The sequence below is a fragment of the Myotis yumanensis genome, unplaced genomic scaffold, assembly GCF_028538775.1.
Source record: "Myotis yumanensis isolate MYYU_CA2020_CCGP unplaced genomic scaffold, mMyoYum1.0.hap1 SCAF_21, whole genome shotgun sequence".
Lineage (NCBI taxonomy): Eukaryota > Metazoa > Chordata > Mammalia > Chiroptera > Vespertilionidae > Myotis > Myotis yumanensis.
In genome coordinates, this window is record NW_027223772.1 from 12,669,479 (window position 1) to 12,685,915 (window position 16,437).

The 16,437-nt window shown below is 43.5% G+C and overlaps 1 protein-coding gene across 3 annotated transcripts in view; it reads right to left on the bottom strand.

Moving 5' to 3' along the window:
- FAM120A (family with sequence similarity 120 member A) overlaps positions 1-16,437 on the bottom strand; it is a 113,222-nt gene that overhangs the window by 66,628 nt on the left and 30,157 nt on the right. For all 3 annotated transcript variants that reach the window (XM_070400875.1, XM_070400874.1, XM_070400876.1), the window contains exons 4-5: positions 5,832-5,960; positions 5,036-5,132 (exon numbers count right to left, since the gene is read on the bottom strand). In XM_070400875.1, coding sequence (XP_070256976.1) covers positions 5,036-5,132; positions 5,832-5,960 — 226 coding nt within the window. The remainder of the gene's footprint in view (positions 1-5,035; positions 5,133-5,831; positions 5,961-16,437) is intronic.

Consider the following 16,437-nt stretch of genomic DNA (forward strand, 5'->3'; position numbering starts at 1 on the left):
AGATAGGATACTATTTGTTCAAAATTCTGAATGTGTATTCCTATAGGATAATAGAATGCACGATAGTTGGCAAAAGCCACTTATGACCTTATATGAATACTAGAGGCTGGATGCACGAAGATTCATGCAAGAATGGGCCTTCCTTCCCCTGGCTGCCGGCACCACCTTTGCTCCAGCCAGAGCTGCCTGTCAGCCTTCCCACACTGCCCAGAGGCCCAGGGCGGCTGGGGTAGTGCGTAAAGCCTGTGTCGTCGCCATGGCGATGACCCAAGTGTCCCGTCCCGTCCCGCCCCCTGGCGCCTGTGTATGCAAATTAACCTGTCATTTTTCTTGGGTTAATTTGCATGATCACTCCTGATTGGCTGGTGAGCGTTGAGAAGGTATGATCAATTTGCATCTTTTTCTTTTATTAGTGTAGGTCTTTATGGAAAAATAGGTCTTGGGTTCTAACTTAGGATGCCAAGAAAGCATTTGCCCCAAGTCAATGTTGCTTCTAGACTCTTGATTTCCATCTCAGTCCTCACTGTCCGTTTAGCTCCACAATGGGACCCTATTAGCACAGGAAAAACCAAGGAGCACTAGATCTCCAGATTACTTTTGTTTCTATCTATACTTATCAGAAGAAAAACAACAAAGGTGATTTTTTTTTTTAATTAAATCTTTATTGTTCAGATTATTACATTTGTTCCTCTTTTTTCCCCCCATAACTCCCCTCCTTCCAGGTCCCACCCCACCCTCCACCCTCACTCCCCACCCACTGTGTTCATCCATAGGTGCATGATTTTTGTCCAGTCACTTCCCGCATCTCCCACACCCCTTTTCCCCCCAAGAATAGTCAGTCTATTCCCTTTCTATGTCCCTGATTCTATTATAATCACCAGTTCATTCTGTACATCAGGTTATTTATTCACTTGATTCTTAGATTCATTTGTTGATAGATGCATGTTTGTTGTTCATAATTTGTATCTTTACCTTTTTCTTCTTCTTCCTCTTCTTAAAGGATACCTTTCAGCATTTCATATAATACTGGTTTGGCGGTGATGAACTCCTTTAGCTTTTCCTTATCTGTGAAGCTCTTTATCTGACCTTCAATTCTGAATGATAGCTTTGCTGGATAAAGTAATCTTGGTTGTAGGTTCTTGGTATTCAGCACTTTGAATATTTCTTGCTATTCCCTTCTGGCCTGCAAAGTTTCTGTTGAGAAATCAGCTGACAGTCGTATGGGTACTCCCTTGTAGGCAACTGACTTTCTTTCTCTTGCTGCTTTTAAGATTTTCTCTTTGTCTTTTGCTCTTGGCATTTTAATGATGATGTGTCTTGGTGTGGTCCTCTTTGGATTCCTTTTGTTTGGGGTTCTCTGCGCTTCTTGGACCTGTAAGTCCATTTCTTTCTCCAGGTGGGGGAAGTTTTCTGCCATTATTTCTTGAAATAGGTTTTCAATATCTTGCTGTCTCTCATCTTCTGGCACTCCAATAATTCTGATATTAGTCCGCTTAAAGCTGTCCCAGAGGCTCCTTACACTATCTTCACACTTTCGGATTCTTTTTTCATTTTGCTTTTCCAATTGGGTGTTTTTTGTCGAATCTTTGGTTTGATTCTTGTGCTCCTCTGGTCTGCTATTGGGTATAATATTCTTTATTTCAGTCCGTGTATGCTTACTTTCTAATTTCTTTATCGTAGCATCGAGGGTCTCATTAGTTTTCGTGAGGCTCTGCACAAATTTATGGCAAGCCCTCAAAATTGCGATTCTTAGCTCCATATCCTCCATTTCTGTCATGTTTTTTTGTCTCCGCATCTTTTATGCTTTCTTGGTGCACCCCCTTGTGGTCTCTGTGCGCAGTCTTGTTCTAGCCAAGCCTTAATTGTTGTAGTTAACACTAGAGGGATTTGACCACCAGGCCGACTGGCTATAGGAATCAGCTGTATGGAAAACGTCTGCCTTCTGGGGAGGCGCTAATCCAGCCTTTGCCTGAGGCGATCGGCAAATGGCTGTGCGCAGGCTTTGGGCAGGGCGGGATCAACAGGGCGGGCGGAGGGAGCAGTTATGGCCACGCTCAGTCCCGTTCCCAGAGGCTCTGCTTCTCAGAACCCCGGCAGCCGCTGCAAACCTCGGAGAGAAAGCTGCCCTCAGGTTCCAACTGATGCCGGATAATCCCGCTTCTCCCGTTTGAGTCTGGGTCCCTAGAGACTCGCCCGGATCTGGAGCCCAGAGTCTGAGACTCACTCCCGACCGAAAACGACAACCGCGCCCTCAGCCACCAGCCCGCTTTGCGCGCGCACCTCGGTACCTTTGTATTTTCCACACTGCGCCGCCTCTGAGCCTCGATTTGCTGTTCTCTTTCCTTCTAGTTGTAGAGTCTCTCTTCAGCCAGCCTTCCTGTGGTTCTGGGTGATGTCCGTTCAGTCTTTTAGTTGTATTTTTGAAATGGTTGTTTGCGGCAGCGGTATCCGGTGTTTACCTACGCCGCCATCTTGGTCCAACAAAGGTGATTTTTACATGAATCCATTTCTGCTGACTTCAAATTGTGTGTACATGACTTGAATATTGCCCTTTCCTCCGAATATTGTCCCAACCTCTCTCAAATCTTATCCTGACACTCCAGAACACACACAGCCACCCTTAACTCCACCCTACCCCACACCCTGCCCTCTGTGGTTCTGTGCTGGAGCTTTGTGAATCCCTCAGTACAATTCAGATTTCTGCAGCAGTCAGAAGCCTCAGGAAATGCTTTATAGAAGGATTTACAGGCACTTACCACCTACATTAACCTGCCTACAAATGTCACTCTAAACACCCAGATTCTTTACCACTTATACCTCTGTTCTCCAAAAAACACTAAATAGTGAAAGTGTTTCAGGAGTGTCAAGTTCATCTACAAAATACTCACACTGAAATGTCATTTGGTGATTTAATTAAAATATGAAAGCACTTTATAGAACATTACATATTTTTTAAGAAGCTCAAATTTAAAACTAATTTAAACTCATCTATCAACTCATATCAATGCCAAATGTTAAGTGTCTCTATCCCTTTTCTCCTAATTTCCTCCTCTTGCATAAGTGTTCTAGTCCCAAGTACACAATAATGATTGCTTAATCCACAACTGCCACAGGAGGACCAGACATCACCTAGATACAAGAAATACTAAATACGTCCTATGAGCTGCTCCCTTCAGACTTTCTGACTATTCATTCAACATTAATCATTCATTACCTTTTCTAGCCATTCTTCCTACAAGAATAACACTGACAGTAACAAGCATTCATTAAGTATCTACTTTACATATACATTCTTTTTCATAGTCACATAAGTATCTCACTTTAAAACAGGACATCTGTAGCTGAGAGGGGAGGAATCAAGATGCCCACAGCCTTGGAACTCAGCCTCTCACCTGTCTCACCAGCATCTACTGGACATCCCTGTGCCTGGAGTAAAACAAGGACACCACAATCTGTCTCCATCATGTCTTCCTTAACTAAAGTAAAGTAATACATGGTATCAAGTGTACCTCCTTCCAACACCTCAAAACCCCCTCTCCAAGAGTAACCCTAAATTACATCCAATCATTTCACTATCCAGACTCAACAACTTTTCATGAATTAAGTCATTCAATCAAATACTTGCCCACTGCAGGTACAAGAGTGAAGGTGACAGGAGAGACCCTGGCTCCCCCAAAGTTGAAATAATTAGGGGTGGAAGTAGTGTGAGAATTAAAGTTAGGTGGCATGATGTTGGCCTGGTGGGCTGATATAGATGAAAGACCGGAGAAGTGACAGTGAAACCTAGATCTCAAGCACTGGAATAGCTCAAGGATAGCCAGTCAGGGAGGGAGAGCTCTAGGCCCACAGCCAGTGCAGAGGCCTTAGGGCTGGAGCCAGTGTGACACACTCCAGGCAGGAATGAAGCCAGGGCCTGGAGAGTGAGGGGAAGAGGGCAATGGGAGTCAGACTATAGGGACGCAGGTGGGCAGTAGATGAGATGGGAAAGCATGGACCAATACATTTTTAAACATTACTCTGGCTACAGGGAAGAAAATGAATAATGGCAGGGGCTGAGGGAAAGCAACAGGAGAGTGAGCCCTGTTCCATAAGGAGGCCTCTGTGACAAACACAGTCCCAACAGGAAAATGAGCCAGCAGAGGATATGGCCTGTCCCCCTGCCCCCACCCTCCTTGGTCCCGCAGTATCACGACCATCCATACTCACTTGTCCATCACCCACCCGTAGAGACAGCCATCAGCAGCTAGCATTTGCCTTTTATCTCTGTGCCCATATTACATAGCACACAGTACTAACGCTGTGCTTAAAGGAGCAAATGAACATAAAGGACAAGTATTAGGGACATTTTCAACCCTGGGATCAATCTTCTGAAACCAGTAAAAAGTCTTATTCCTCTGACAGTGTCAGGAACATGCCATCTCTTGTATATGCAGTGAGCACACTGGAGCAACAATCGGCAGCATAATTTCCCAAAGCTTTACTGCTCTGCACCCCAAGAAAGGCAATCTGACTCTGGGAGGAGACTATTACTTTACAACCTCTCAGGAGATAGTCACGCCAAGCAGGCTTCAGGCAAACAGTTTATAACTGTGTTCATCCCCCAATTTTAAATCATTGAGTTAAATTTCGTCTTTTGAAAAAAAAACACAAAAAAACAAAGAAATGAAAAGAAAAAAGACAACAAAAGAGGAGACACACATCCATGCACTCGTGAAAGCATCAGGTCTTCTATGTCCTCAGTGCACTCTGCAAGAGGACACTTAGGGGACAGAGACTCTAGCATCACCACCATCTACAACCTTGGTCCTCGTGGCCCTACTTTTCTCCTCCACTTCCATATGTCTCTGGGTTTCCTCTTGCTCCTCAGTACTTTCAGGGATTACTACTGAGTCTGCCCAGGAAGCTCGGCTACATTTATTTATTTAACTGCAGAGATCTCCTCTCAAAAGAAGCCTATAAGGTTATCAGGTAAATATTTAAATCTCCTTGGTTACTGCATGGTCAGCATCCATCATTAAGGCCTTGATTTACTTACCTAAGTAGTGTGGTGGGTGAAATGCCACAGGCTTACTAGTCGCTGAATAATATGCAATTGCTCTCTTGAATCGAAAAACTTTGTCATCTGTTCTAGACTAAAATAAACATAGAAAACCTGTGTAAATTAGCATGCCATGGGTCATATGTTTCAACATATTTTTATAATTCAGTACATGTATAAAATATCTGTAGCCTCTCAAACTAGATAAGAGTTTAGAAAGACATTAAAATCTTCAAGGAAAATCCAGAAAGCAGGGCAGTTAACACAGAACCTGAAGTGGCCATCAGAGCCCTGGGTTCTGCAATATAGCCTATAACTTCTTGGTCAAGTCCCTGGTGCTGCCAGAAGTTTTACTTTCCATGTCCAGCAAGTGGGGCAGCTGTTTTAGATCTTCAGGGAGCAGACAGAAGTCACACAAACTTCAACTCTTTTACTAACCCCGATGCCTCAAATTCTTTACTTCCCACAAAAGGAAGACAAAATCCCTGACCATCACCTGAAGGGAAGGACAAATCAGAGATTCACAATTCCACTTGACCCACTTGATATGTCTGTCTTCTTAGTAGAAATCCTATCAAGTTATGATGGAGACTCTAGAAGCAACAGAGACCTCAACACTCATCTCCCTCAATCCCTCTCCAGTACAGGCCAGAGGAGCCAGCTGGGAGGGCTGGCATGGAGGCCTGACAGCCGGGCCAGTGCTCCTGGACACACCAGTGTGTGCTTCTCAAGCCCCTTCCAAACCTGGCGCACACCACTGTGCAAAGCGCTGCCCCAGAGCCTGCATCTCTACCTGAGAATGCTGGAAAACATCTTTAGCTATGGCATCCAAGTCCAAGGTGTCCTGGATGTTGCGGACGTAGTCAGCCACAGCCTTGATCACCACGTCACATGGCGGCAAGACCAGCTGGTGGGCCCGGACCTGAGAAAACAAGCACAAATGTCAACGGTCTAATTCCAAACACAGGGTCCAGAAACCCCAGGTGTTGTTTTCTGCCAAGGACTGAATTGTTCCCAATCTGTGAGCACTTGGCCCCAAGACTCTGGTACTCTGAGGTTCAAGCTCTGGATCTCCCTTACAGTTATTGAAATACAGCCCAGTTAGGTTAAGCAGCATCTGACAGCCTTTCATTACTTCTGAGACCAGGTCTGTGACCTGCTTATGATCAGTTCCAGGCTTGAGACCCTGAGCCCCGTAACAGCCAGCACACAGCCATGAGAACCCCTGGGCCACAGATGCTTCCTTTCTTTCAATGCCAGCCAGCAGGAGGCTGTGCCAGGCAACAGTCCCAAACGCCCAAGTCCACTGCAGAAAGACGAGGGAGGAAGCCAATATCCCTTCCTGCTGAGGGACATATCTGATAAAAGACTTTTGGAATAAAGTATAGGAGTATTTTATTGTCTCAGAATAGTTGATACCAGGAAAAGGTAAGTAAACAGATATATAATTATAGCTATACCCATGTGTTGTTCTCAGGAACAAAGACGAATCAGGTACTAACTTTATTTCCAGAAATTAAAAAAAAAAAATTGAATGACAGCACAAAATGATGTCTTTGTTTTCCATTTCATCATGAAGAGCATAAAGATAAAGAAGGGGCAAAGGATCTAAAGGCTTTGGGCCTAACCCAAGAGGAAGGAACACTTGCAAACTCTTTTGATGAGGCCAGAATTACCCTAATTGCAAAACCAGATAAGACACTACAAAGAAAGAGAATTACAAGCCAATATCCTTGATGATAAAATCCTAAACAAAATATTAGCAAATCGCATCCAGCGATATATTAAAAAATTATACACCATGACCAAGTGGGTTATATTCCTGGGATGCAAGGCTGGTACAATATTCACAAAGCAATAAACGTGATACATCACAAAAACAAACTGAAAGACAAAAATCACATGGTCATATTAATAGTTACAGAAAAGGCATTTGACAAAATCCAACACACATTTTTGATAAAAATTCTCAGCAAAGTGGGAATAGAGGGAGCATATCTCAACATGATAAAGGCCATATATGACAAACCTACAGTGAACATCCTACTCAATGGGCAAAAACTAAAACCATTTCCCCCAAGAACAGGAACAAGACAGGGATGTCCACTTTCACCAAACTTATTCAGCATACTACTGGAAGTCCTGGCCACAGCGATCAGACCAGAAGAAAAAACTACTAGATTTAGTAAATGAATTTGGCAATGTAGCAGGATACAAAATCAACACCCAAAAATCGATGGCTTTTTTATACACCAATTAGAGGTCTGGTGCTCAGATTAGTGCACCGGTGGAGTCCCTCAGCCTGGCCTGCAGGGATCGGCCCAAACCGGCTCTCCAACATCCCCGGAAGGGTCCTGGATTGCGAGAGGGCAGTTCTCATGTGATGCACCCCAGAATCGGGCTCCCTCCTCTGTGGTTCCAGGTGTGTCACCCGAGAACCGCAGCTGCCAAGTCACCACAGCAAAAAGAGAGACCTCTGTATTGGAGAACATATTTGGAAATGATACATCTGATAAAGGGTTAATATCCAAAAAATATAAGGAACTCATACAACTTCACAAAAGGCAGACAAACAATCCAATTAAAAAATGGGCAAAGGACCTAAATAGACACGTCTCCAAAGAGGACATATAGAAGGCCAAGAGACATATGAAAAAATGTTCAAAGTCACTAATCTTCCAAGAGATGCAAATCAAAATGACAATGAGGTACCATCTCACACCTGTCAGAATGGCAACCATCAACAAATCAACAAATGACAAGTGCTGGTGAGAATGCAGACTGGTGCAGCCATTATGGAAAAACAGTATGGAGTTTCCTCAAAAAATTAAATATGGATCTGCTATTTGACCCAGTGATCCCACTTCTAGGAATATATCCTAAGAAACCCAAAGCACCAATCAGAAAATGTATGCAGCCCTATGTTCATAGCAGGGCAATTTACAATAGCTAAGATCTGGAAACAGCCCAAGTGCCCATCAGTAGATGAGCGGATAAAAAAGCTGTGGTACATTTATGCCATGGAATATTATGCAGCAGTAAAAAAGAAGAATCTCTTACCCTTTGAGACAGCATGGAGGGACCCGGAGAGTATCACGCTAAGTGAAATAAGTGAGTCAGAGAAAGACAAGTATCACATGATCGCACTCATATGTGGAATCTAAGTAACAAAATAAACTGGTGAACAGAGTGGATCCAGAGACATGGAAGCGTGGAACAGAGTGGAGAATCTCAGAGGAAAGGTGGGAGGTAATGAACCGAAGACCTTGAATGCATACGCGCATAACCCATGGACACAGACAGTAGGGTGCTGACGGCCTGGGGCGAGGGAAGGGGAACAGGGGTGGGCGGGAGAGGATCAAAGGGAGGAAAAAGGGAGACATATGTAATAATTTCAACAATAAAGAATTATTTTTAAAAAATTTTAGGACATATCATAACAAAGAAATAAATACATAAAATAAAGGCTTTGGATCTCCAGAGCTGTGCACTCCTGCCACTCCCGTGTGAATGTGGTGTGTTCCATGGCAGCCAGCTGACCTCAGGCCCAGCCTGGTACCCTGAATTGCTCAGATGGGCTCAACGGCATCACAGAGTCCTGAGGACTCCACCCGTGCTGCTTGTTTTGACAGTGGAAGAAGGGCCACAGTGTGCGGTGGCCTCTGGAAGCCAGAAAAAGCAGGAAACACTCTCCCTGAGCCTCCAAGGGAATGTGGCCACCGGCACCTTGATTTTAGCTCAGTGAGACCCGTTTTGGACTTGTGACTTGTATGGTAGAACTGTGACCTATAGAAATTTGGGTTGTTTTAAGACACCAAAAGGGAAAGGGAGGGGGAAGAAAATTAGAAAAACTCAGCCTAATCAAATGGAATAGAAGAAACCTCTGGGAAAATACATATTTACACTTTTAAGTTATTATTATGCAAATTTCCAGATGCACAGAGTACATTCAATTTCCTTTTCTTAAAAAGCAATAATTCCGACTGGAAACAATGTTTCACATGTTGGAGCAGCTGCTCTACTCTCTCAGGAAGGCAAACCCCACAGAATGGACTGCAGAGGGCCACTGCCACGCCTGTGGGCCAGAAGCCTTCCCAGAAACCCAAGTCCTCCCATGGCAAGGAGAAAAACCTCTGGCACACACCTGCCCACGGTGAGGATGTCCCTGGAACAGCGCATTCCAGCCAGTCTGGAAGGCACGAAGTTCTAACCGCTCCCACCTTCAGAGTATTTAACAGTTCAGCAGCAGGGCAGGTAGGAGAGCCTGGTGGCAGCCCCAGGAGTGGGGAGTCAGGACGGAAACCCTGAGTGGCCTACACTCCGCAGAACTTGGCATTTCCCCCTCACTGAGTGCACACCATGGGGACAGAGACAGGGACAGGGATGCCTGACCTCTCTCACTGCAGGGGGGCTGAGTGCCCTTGCACGCCTGGTGGCTCTGAAAGCCTAGGATCACCTAATCATGCTGTAGATGATACTGGAATGGCTGGTCATTCTAGAAGGGTTTTATATACAGAACAAAAACATGACAATTAACATGGTAACAACAGAATCTGCTAGATATAAAAAGGCCAAAATATGAAAAGGCCTTCCTCTGGTGGGGGAGCTATTGAGGTGACACAAGCTGACTCTCCTAGGGGTGTTCTGACACCAGGACACCATGGACTCATGGGCAGCCCCTCGCTGTCCCACCGACCTCAAATGAAAAGGACAGTGTTGCTTTTGTTCCTGCAGATATCCTTGTCTTCACTACCCACATCCCATAACACTGTGGCTAAAAGATCCTTGAGGTGAACAGATCCTATAATTAAAGAGCCCCCAAATCCTTCTGAGTGTTTAAGACCACCGTAAACCTGCGTCCTTTACAATGTCCCCACGGCCCAGACTCTTCCCTCATGCCCACTAATCCCTCACCCTTCCTGCTTCATCCTAACATAGCCTTCCAAATCTGACTCAGGGTGAACTCCAGTATTTCCTTACTCAGGGCAGACCCTGATGGTGATAACATAGTGGCCCCTGTCCCCCCTCCCCTCACCCGCCGACCTCAATCGGCCCCAGGAAAGCGGAAGTGACAGCATGCAATACCACAGGCAGACTTGGAAGGCTTCACTGCACAGGAGACGCTTTAGCTTAGAAGAAAGAGCACATGAGATGACTTCTAAAATTCAGATGGTACTAAGCTTTACCACGACTGACCATAGAATTCCATTTAGTAGTAAGATTCCCGGTACATTTTAATATGGATATGTTTACAAACACCCAATTTATTAAAATTTTGACACTCCTAACTTTTAATTTGTATTTTCTTTAAACACCATGCCATGGTGTGTGTGAGGGAAATCACGAATTCCTGTTAGAAAACCGAGTGTCATCAGAACCAACTCAGTGGGGTAAGAAAAAACCCTAAAAATCTTGGCCACCTTAAATATGTCTCTCTATATCCATCTACACACACACACATACACCCTATACGTGAGGGTATTCATCTACACCCTTTCGACTGGAAATAACCACATTGAGACATGTTGACCCACAAAAAGGGCTACCACCTTATGTTGCTAAATCTTCCCAGACACTGGAGAATAGCATCAGCCTTATCCCGTTATAGCAGTAACTGCACATGAGAGTTACAGTAATCTGTCCTTGTCTATTCATAAAAACAAAATTAACACACCAAATAAATGAAGTGCTGGCTGCTTCAAGACAGGCTTCAAAATATTTTAATGGGAGTCCCATTTCTTCTCCCCTTTTCTTTTTTTTTTTTTTGAGCAGTATTGAGGTTTTTTATTTTAGCTCAAAAATTTATATTGCTACATACCTAAATTAAAGTTGAAGACATGTACTTTCTATCTCCAAGGATACACAGTAAATTCTGTTTAATTAAGAAGCAAATGTTTATGATCTAATTGTCTTTTATGATACTTTGTAGCAATTTCAGTAATTGTTAGTCACTTGTTTTACAAGTAAAGAAATAACATTTTGGAGCTGGAAAAATCTCCCAGACACTTGTATAAATTAACCCCTTAGCTTCCAGGCAGGATAATTAAATAATTAATAGATAACATCTGTGTGGAAATTTATGATAACTGCGTCCACACAAAATATCCTCTCACGTGACACATTTTCACTTTTGGTATCATCTTTCCCCCAATATCCTATTTCCTGCTGAAAAAGGTGCACTGCTGTCTCCCATGGAACAGGTGGGAAAGATGTGGAAGGCACTTAATGAGGGCAGGCCCACCTAGGGCTTAGCCTCCGACGGCCTTACCTCTGTCAGAATCCCTGAGCCAGCAGGTCACACTGTGCCATCCATGACAATCCCGTTCCTTCTGCCGATCTTGACAGCCTCTACTTTGTATTTAGTTCTGAACACCCCAGGAGACCCAGGACTGGGTTAGAGCAGAAGCCCAGGGCATGTGTGCCTGCAGTCACCTGGCCAGCCACCCTCCCAGGCCTGCCCAGAGACCTGCCACACTTCTGCCCTAGCCAAACAATGTGGGCCTCACATGTCTCCAAGCAGCGGGACACCAGGGATAACCCCTGAACAAGTGGTTGGCACGGCCACATGTCCACAGTGCCAGTGCTGGTGGAAATAACCCCGAGCTGTATGCGCACAGGCTGGGCCCACACTGCAGCAACGCCACGAGAATCCTTAGAAGTCCCACCACACATGCCATGGCAGTCTTCCCTGCAGCCAGTGCCAGCCACCAGACAGAGATAATCTCTGCTTCTTTAGAGTCCCTCCCTGATTTCCACCCATTACTTTAGCAATTCAAGGGGTGAACAGGGGAGCTAATAAACATCTACATTATAGGAATGTCTGAAACTGAATTAATTTAAATAGTACAAAGTAGTTACCATATTATATTTCAATCAAATTACACCCACCATGTCACAGTGGCAAAGGATTCAATCAAAACCCAAGGTTCTCTTTCAGGTGATATGTTGATTAAAAACTCTCCTAAGCTGTTAAAAATGTTTCACTAGAAAGGATAATTTGACAGGTTCATAACTTTTGTACAATGGAGATGAAATGTCTCTGATAAAATGGCAGGTCCCCCATCAGAGGTGAGACGCTCACTTCCCCAGTAAATGCCAGGTCTGCACATCTACAGCAAGCGCTGGCTCACAGAAAGAAAAACAGTCAACAGACTTGGTGTATTATAGACTTTGGGGAAAATCCAGCTATTCCATTTATGTTATATCGTGCATATTGTATACAGACATGATGACCTGTGAAATTTTGTTTTAATTAGTCATTTCTTTGATGAGGTTATTTTATAGAGCCTGTTCCAATTCTAAGTGGTTTCAAAACCCCAGAACATTTTTTTGTTGTTGTTTTAAGACCAAAAAAAAAAAAGGAGTATTTTTGCCCTGACCTGCTGAGCTTCATTCCATGCACGGAGAGGTCTCGGGTTTGATTCCTGGTCAGGGCAGGAGGCAACTGATCTATATTTCTCTCTCATCCATGTTTCTCTTTCTCTCTGTCCCTCTCCCTTTCTCTCTCTAAAATCAATAAAAATGATTTTTTTAAAAGGAGTATTTTAAAAATCTGTATGTGCTATAATTTTGTGTTGGAAAATAGTTTTCCTCTCGTTTAAAGAATACATTCTTGTTCCAAAATTTGTTTTAACTTCAGTTCTTTTGTCCTTTAACCCTTACACCTGTGTGCTGACAGGAGTCTGAGCCTGTCTGCACCGTCCCACGCCTGTCACTCTGTGAACAGAGGCCAGAAAGCACATCTGGTGTTGCATCTTTAGGAAAAGAAGGTCAGCATCAGCTTTGCCACATGATTTCAATGTATACCAGTTTCTTAATACAAAAGTTAGCTATCGCCCCACATACACCCAGGAAACAATTTAATAAGACCCAGTTTAAACTCTGTTGTAGATGTGTGCACACATATAATTCAATAGCAGGATAAACAGTGCTTGTAGCCTGAGAAAAGGTATAAAGTTTTACTTATTTCTCAAATAATCCTCAACCTATGAATTTTATCTCTACAGAATATATAATTTTCGTCAACTAAGATATTTTTCCCCCTTTATATTGGCAGAAATTTAAAATCCTTGAAAATTCAGGAAACTAAAGGCCTGAAAAAAGCTGCCCCACTGCTCACCAGATGTGTGTAAGAGTTGAGGTAGGGAGGAGGTAACTTCAGAGATGATGATAATTCATTATGGAGCATTTCCCCCCAATCTGCATAAGTGAATAAGCGATCCGACTTTAGTAAAAGTATTTATAAAGTACATTTTAAAAGTTGTCTAGAACTCATGCTGGAGTAGGAAACATGGGTGCATTTGAATGGACTATATTTTACTTTATGTCATATTAGTATATAGTGGACACTATAGTTTGTGACTTAAAATATTTTCTTTATGAAGAATTTTGGAAAATGTAATAATGTCAGAAACCCAAAGAATTGAAAGAATGAAGCAAACTTAAACATGCAAAGTGTAAAGAAAGATTTGTTTTGTTTTGTTTTGTTTGAATAGTATATATCAATTATCTTACTGATAATTATGTCCTCATATTTATGTCAAAGTTCATTGGTATTTTAGTTTGCCTTTAAAAATCCTATAATGTGTTGTTAGGGATTAGGTAATTGTTTCTAGATTTTCAAAAAGTTTTATATGAAGTATTTATATACTATAAGAAAATGCAATACTGCTATTTTGATTAGTCTGAAATAAATTTTAACTAAGTGGAAAAAAAAACAACCTTGATGATCTCTCCCAGTTGCATCCTAACTTCATATTCATATAAATGTTATGTGTAAATCATGTGCATTTCTGCAAGCACCATAGTGGTTTAATTTCTTACCATGTTAAGACTACTCATTATGAAGTTACGGGACAATAAGGACAGCACAGAACGCCAAAGCATGAATGACAGTCACTCTCAGTCTTCCCCATGCTGATTCTGTGCAGGACCTGTGGCTTATCTCTAAAATCCACACGGTCACTCAGTCCCTGTGGGAGTTCGTGTGCTAACTGACAATGCCAGGCAAAACCGTGATTCTGAGACTACCGGTGCGGCTGCTCCCAAACTCTCTCCGCCGCTCATTACATGCGAGGGAATACAACACAAGCTTCACATAACGTCACGGCTAAAGCAGAAGATCCTGATCCACTTCACTTTCACTCGGAAAATAGCTAAGTGTGATGATTACAAATACTCTGTGTTTGGGCAATTTCAGGGAAGGAAAGGGACACCTGATTTGGTCACTATTCACTCGTGGGTAAGGCACATATGTTGACACAGCAGCATCGCTGCTCCAAACCTGGTCTCCCACTCTGGCGTACAGACCAACCCAAGGAGCTGTGCAAAGGGTTCCTCCAATTCCCAATTCACTGACCATACCCCAAGGCCCAGTGTTCTCTATAAAGAGTCAAAAGTAAGGAAAACATTTAAATACCATAGCTGTTAGGTAACCACAAACAGCCATGCCTTTGAGATTCTTGAAAAGTTATGACCGGTATCACTATCTTACATATATCTGCCTAAATAAAGCTATGAAAAGGCTGCTAAAATGCAGCTAATCACAAATAATGCCAAGTGTGACAACCGCTCTATAGATGGAAACTGCCATGCAGATATACTGAAGTATTTCACATAAAATTTAACATATTTAATGTATTAAAACTGAGCAAAAATAGGTTCTCATCACACTATCCAGGCAAGGAGCACCAGCAGGCCTGATGGAAAGGCAGGTGGGTCTGGGCCCCCTCCTGCAGGGATGTCCACTTACAACTGGGCCTGTCGTGTCCTGTGGTTCATTCCTCTCCTGGGGAAATGTTCTAGTATTTCCGAGTGCTGTGTCAGACACTGATCTCGGCATGTGTCACTTCATTTAATCCTCACAAAAACCGCCATGGGGCGCACTCTGAATGTCCCCATTTGACAGAGGACCAGCTAAGTGGTCGGGCCACCATCCAAACCTGCAGACAGACTGTACACTTGGCAACTACACTCTGGTGTTATCTTCTAAACTGCATCTTTTAGGACTGAAGTGTCGTATAAAATGGTGGTAAATAGTTCCTTTTTACTTCTAATATTCATATTTAGAGCAATTAAAAGTTGGCAACACTATAGTAGTCCTCTCAACCTATGTTTTAAAAACAAATCCATGAACCTCAAATCCCTGTTTGTATGAAGGGAAGCTCGGGGAGACTATCAACAAGGGAGACATGAGGTCAAGCTGAGTGTTAGACACGGGGAAGGTGGGCACGAGGGCAGAGAACCAAAACAGGGGGACCATGCACAGCTCCTGGGACAACATAGGTGGCTGGGAAGGAGAAGAAGGTCAGACTAGCTGCAGGAAGAGGAAGAATCCAAGATCATTCCCAATTTCTACCCTGAATGACTGGAAAGACAGTGGTAGCAGTAGCTGAGGAACAAAATATAGGAAGATAAGCCCATTTAGAGATGATGACCCTTCTAAATTAGAAATGTTAAATTTGGTGTACAGGTGGGATGCACCCGTAGTTCTTCAGGTAAGGAGTCTAGTTGGGAGAAGTACACTGGGGAGTCAGCAACAGAGGTAGTAAATGAAACCTTAAGAGCAGATGAGATGTGCCAGAAAGAAAACATGAGGGCCACAGAAAGTGCAGATGGACCCTGGTGCTGCACACACAACCACTGGAACCCAGCTAGCATGGAAGTCAAGGAAAGGATGAGGCAAAGATGAACGGAAAAACGCTGGGCTCTGGGGAGCAAGGCAGAGTGAAGAGAGCAGGACAGGTGACAGTGTCAAGGACCCCAGGGAGGCAGAAAGGCATTCTTCAAACCTGTTAACTGAGTCATCAGCAGCCTTGGACAATTCAGTGCAGGAGTTAAAAATTGTTGGGGACATTAGGAGAGGCTGCCCTGGGTAGATTCCCAGGTAAAAAGGGTGCTAGGAAAATGAGGGAAGGACAGGACCACATTTATAAGCTACAGGCCAAGAGGCGAAAGAGGTAGCCACACAGAAGCAAAGGGGCCAATAGGGTGAGGTACGCAGAGGTTCTCCGAGTGCACTCGGTGCCAATAGCTCCAGAATATCAGGATAGGACAGTCACAGGCTGGAAAAATGGGCATGATGAAGAAGGGCACAAATAGGGCTGGGGGTGGAGGGAGGTGAGAGCTAAGGGAGGCTCACTATCCTAGGTGCAACTGAAGAGAGGTCTGAAAAGACTGATGACTTTTTTAAAATATATTTTTTTATTTTTTTAAATATTTTTTTTTCATTTTTAATATATATTTTTAAAATATATTTTTTATTGATTTCAGAGAAGAAGGGAAAGGGAGAGAAATAGAAGCACCAATGATGAGAGAGAATCACTGATCGGCTGCCTCCAACACGCCCCAAAATGGGATCAAGCCCGCAACCCGGGCATGTGCCCTTAACCAGAATCGAA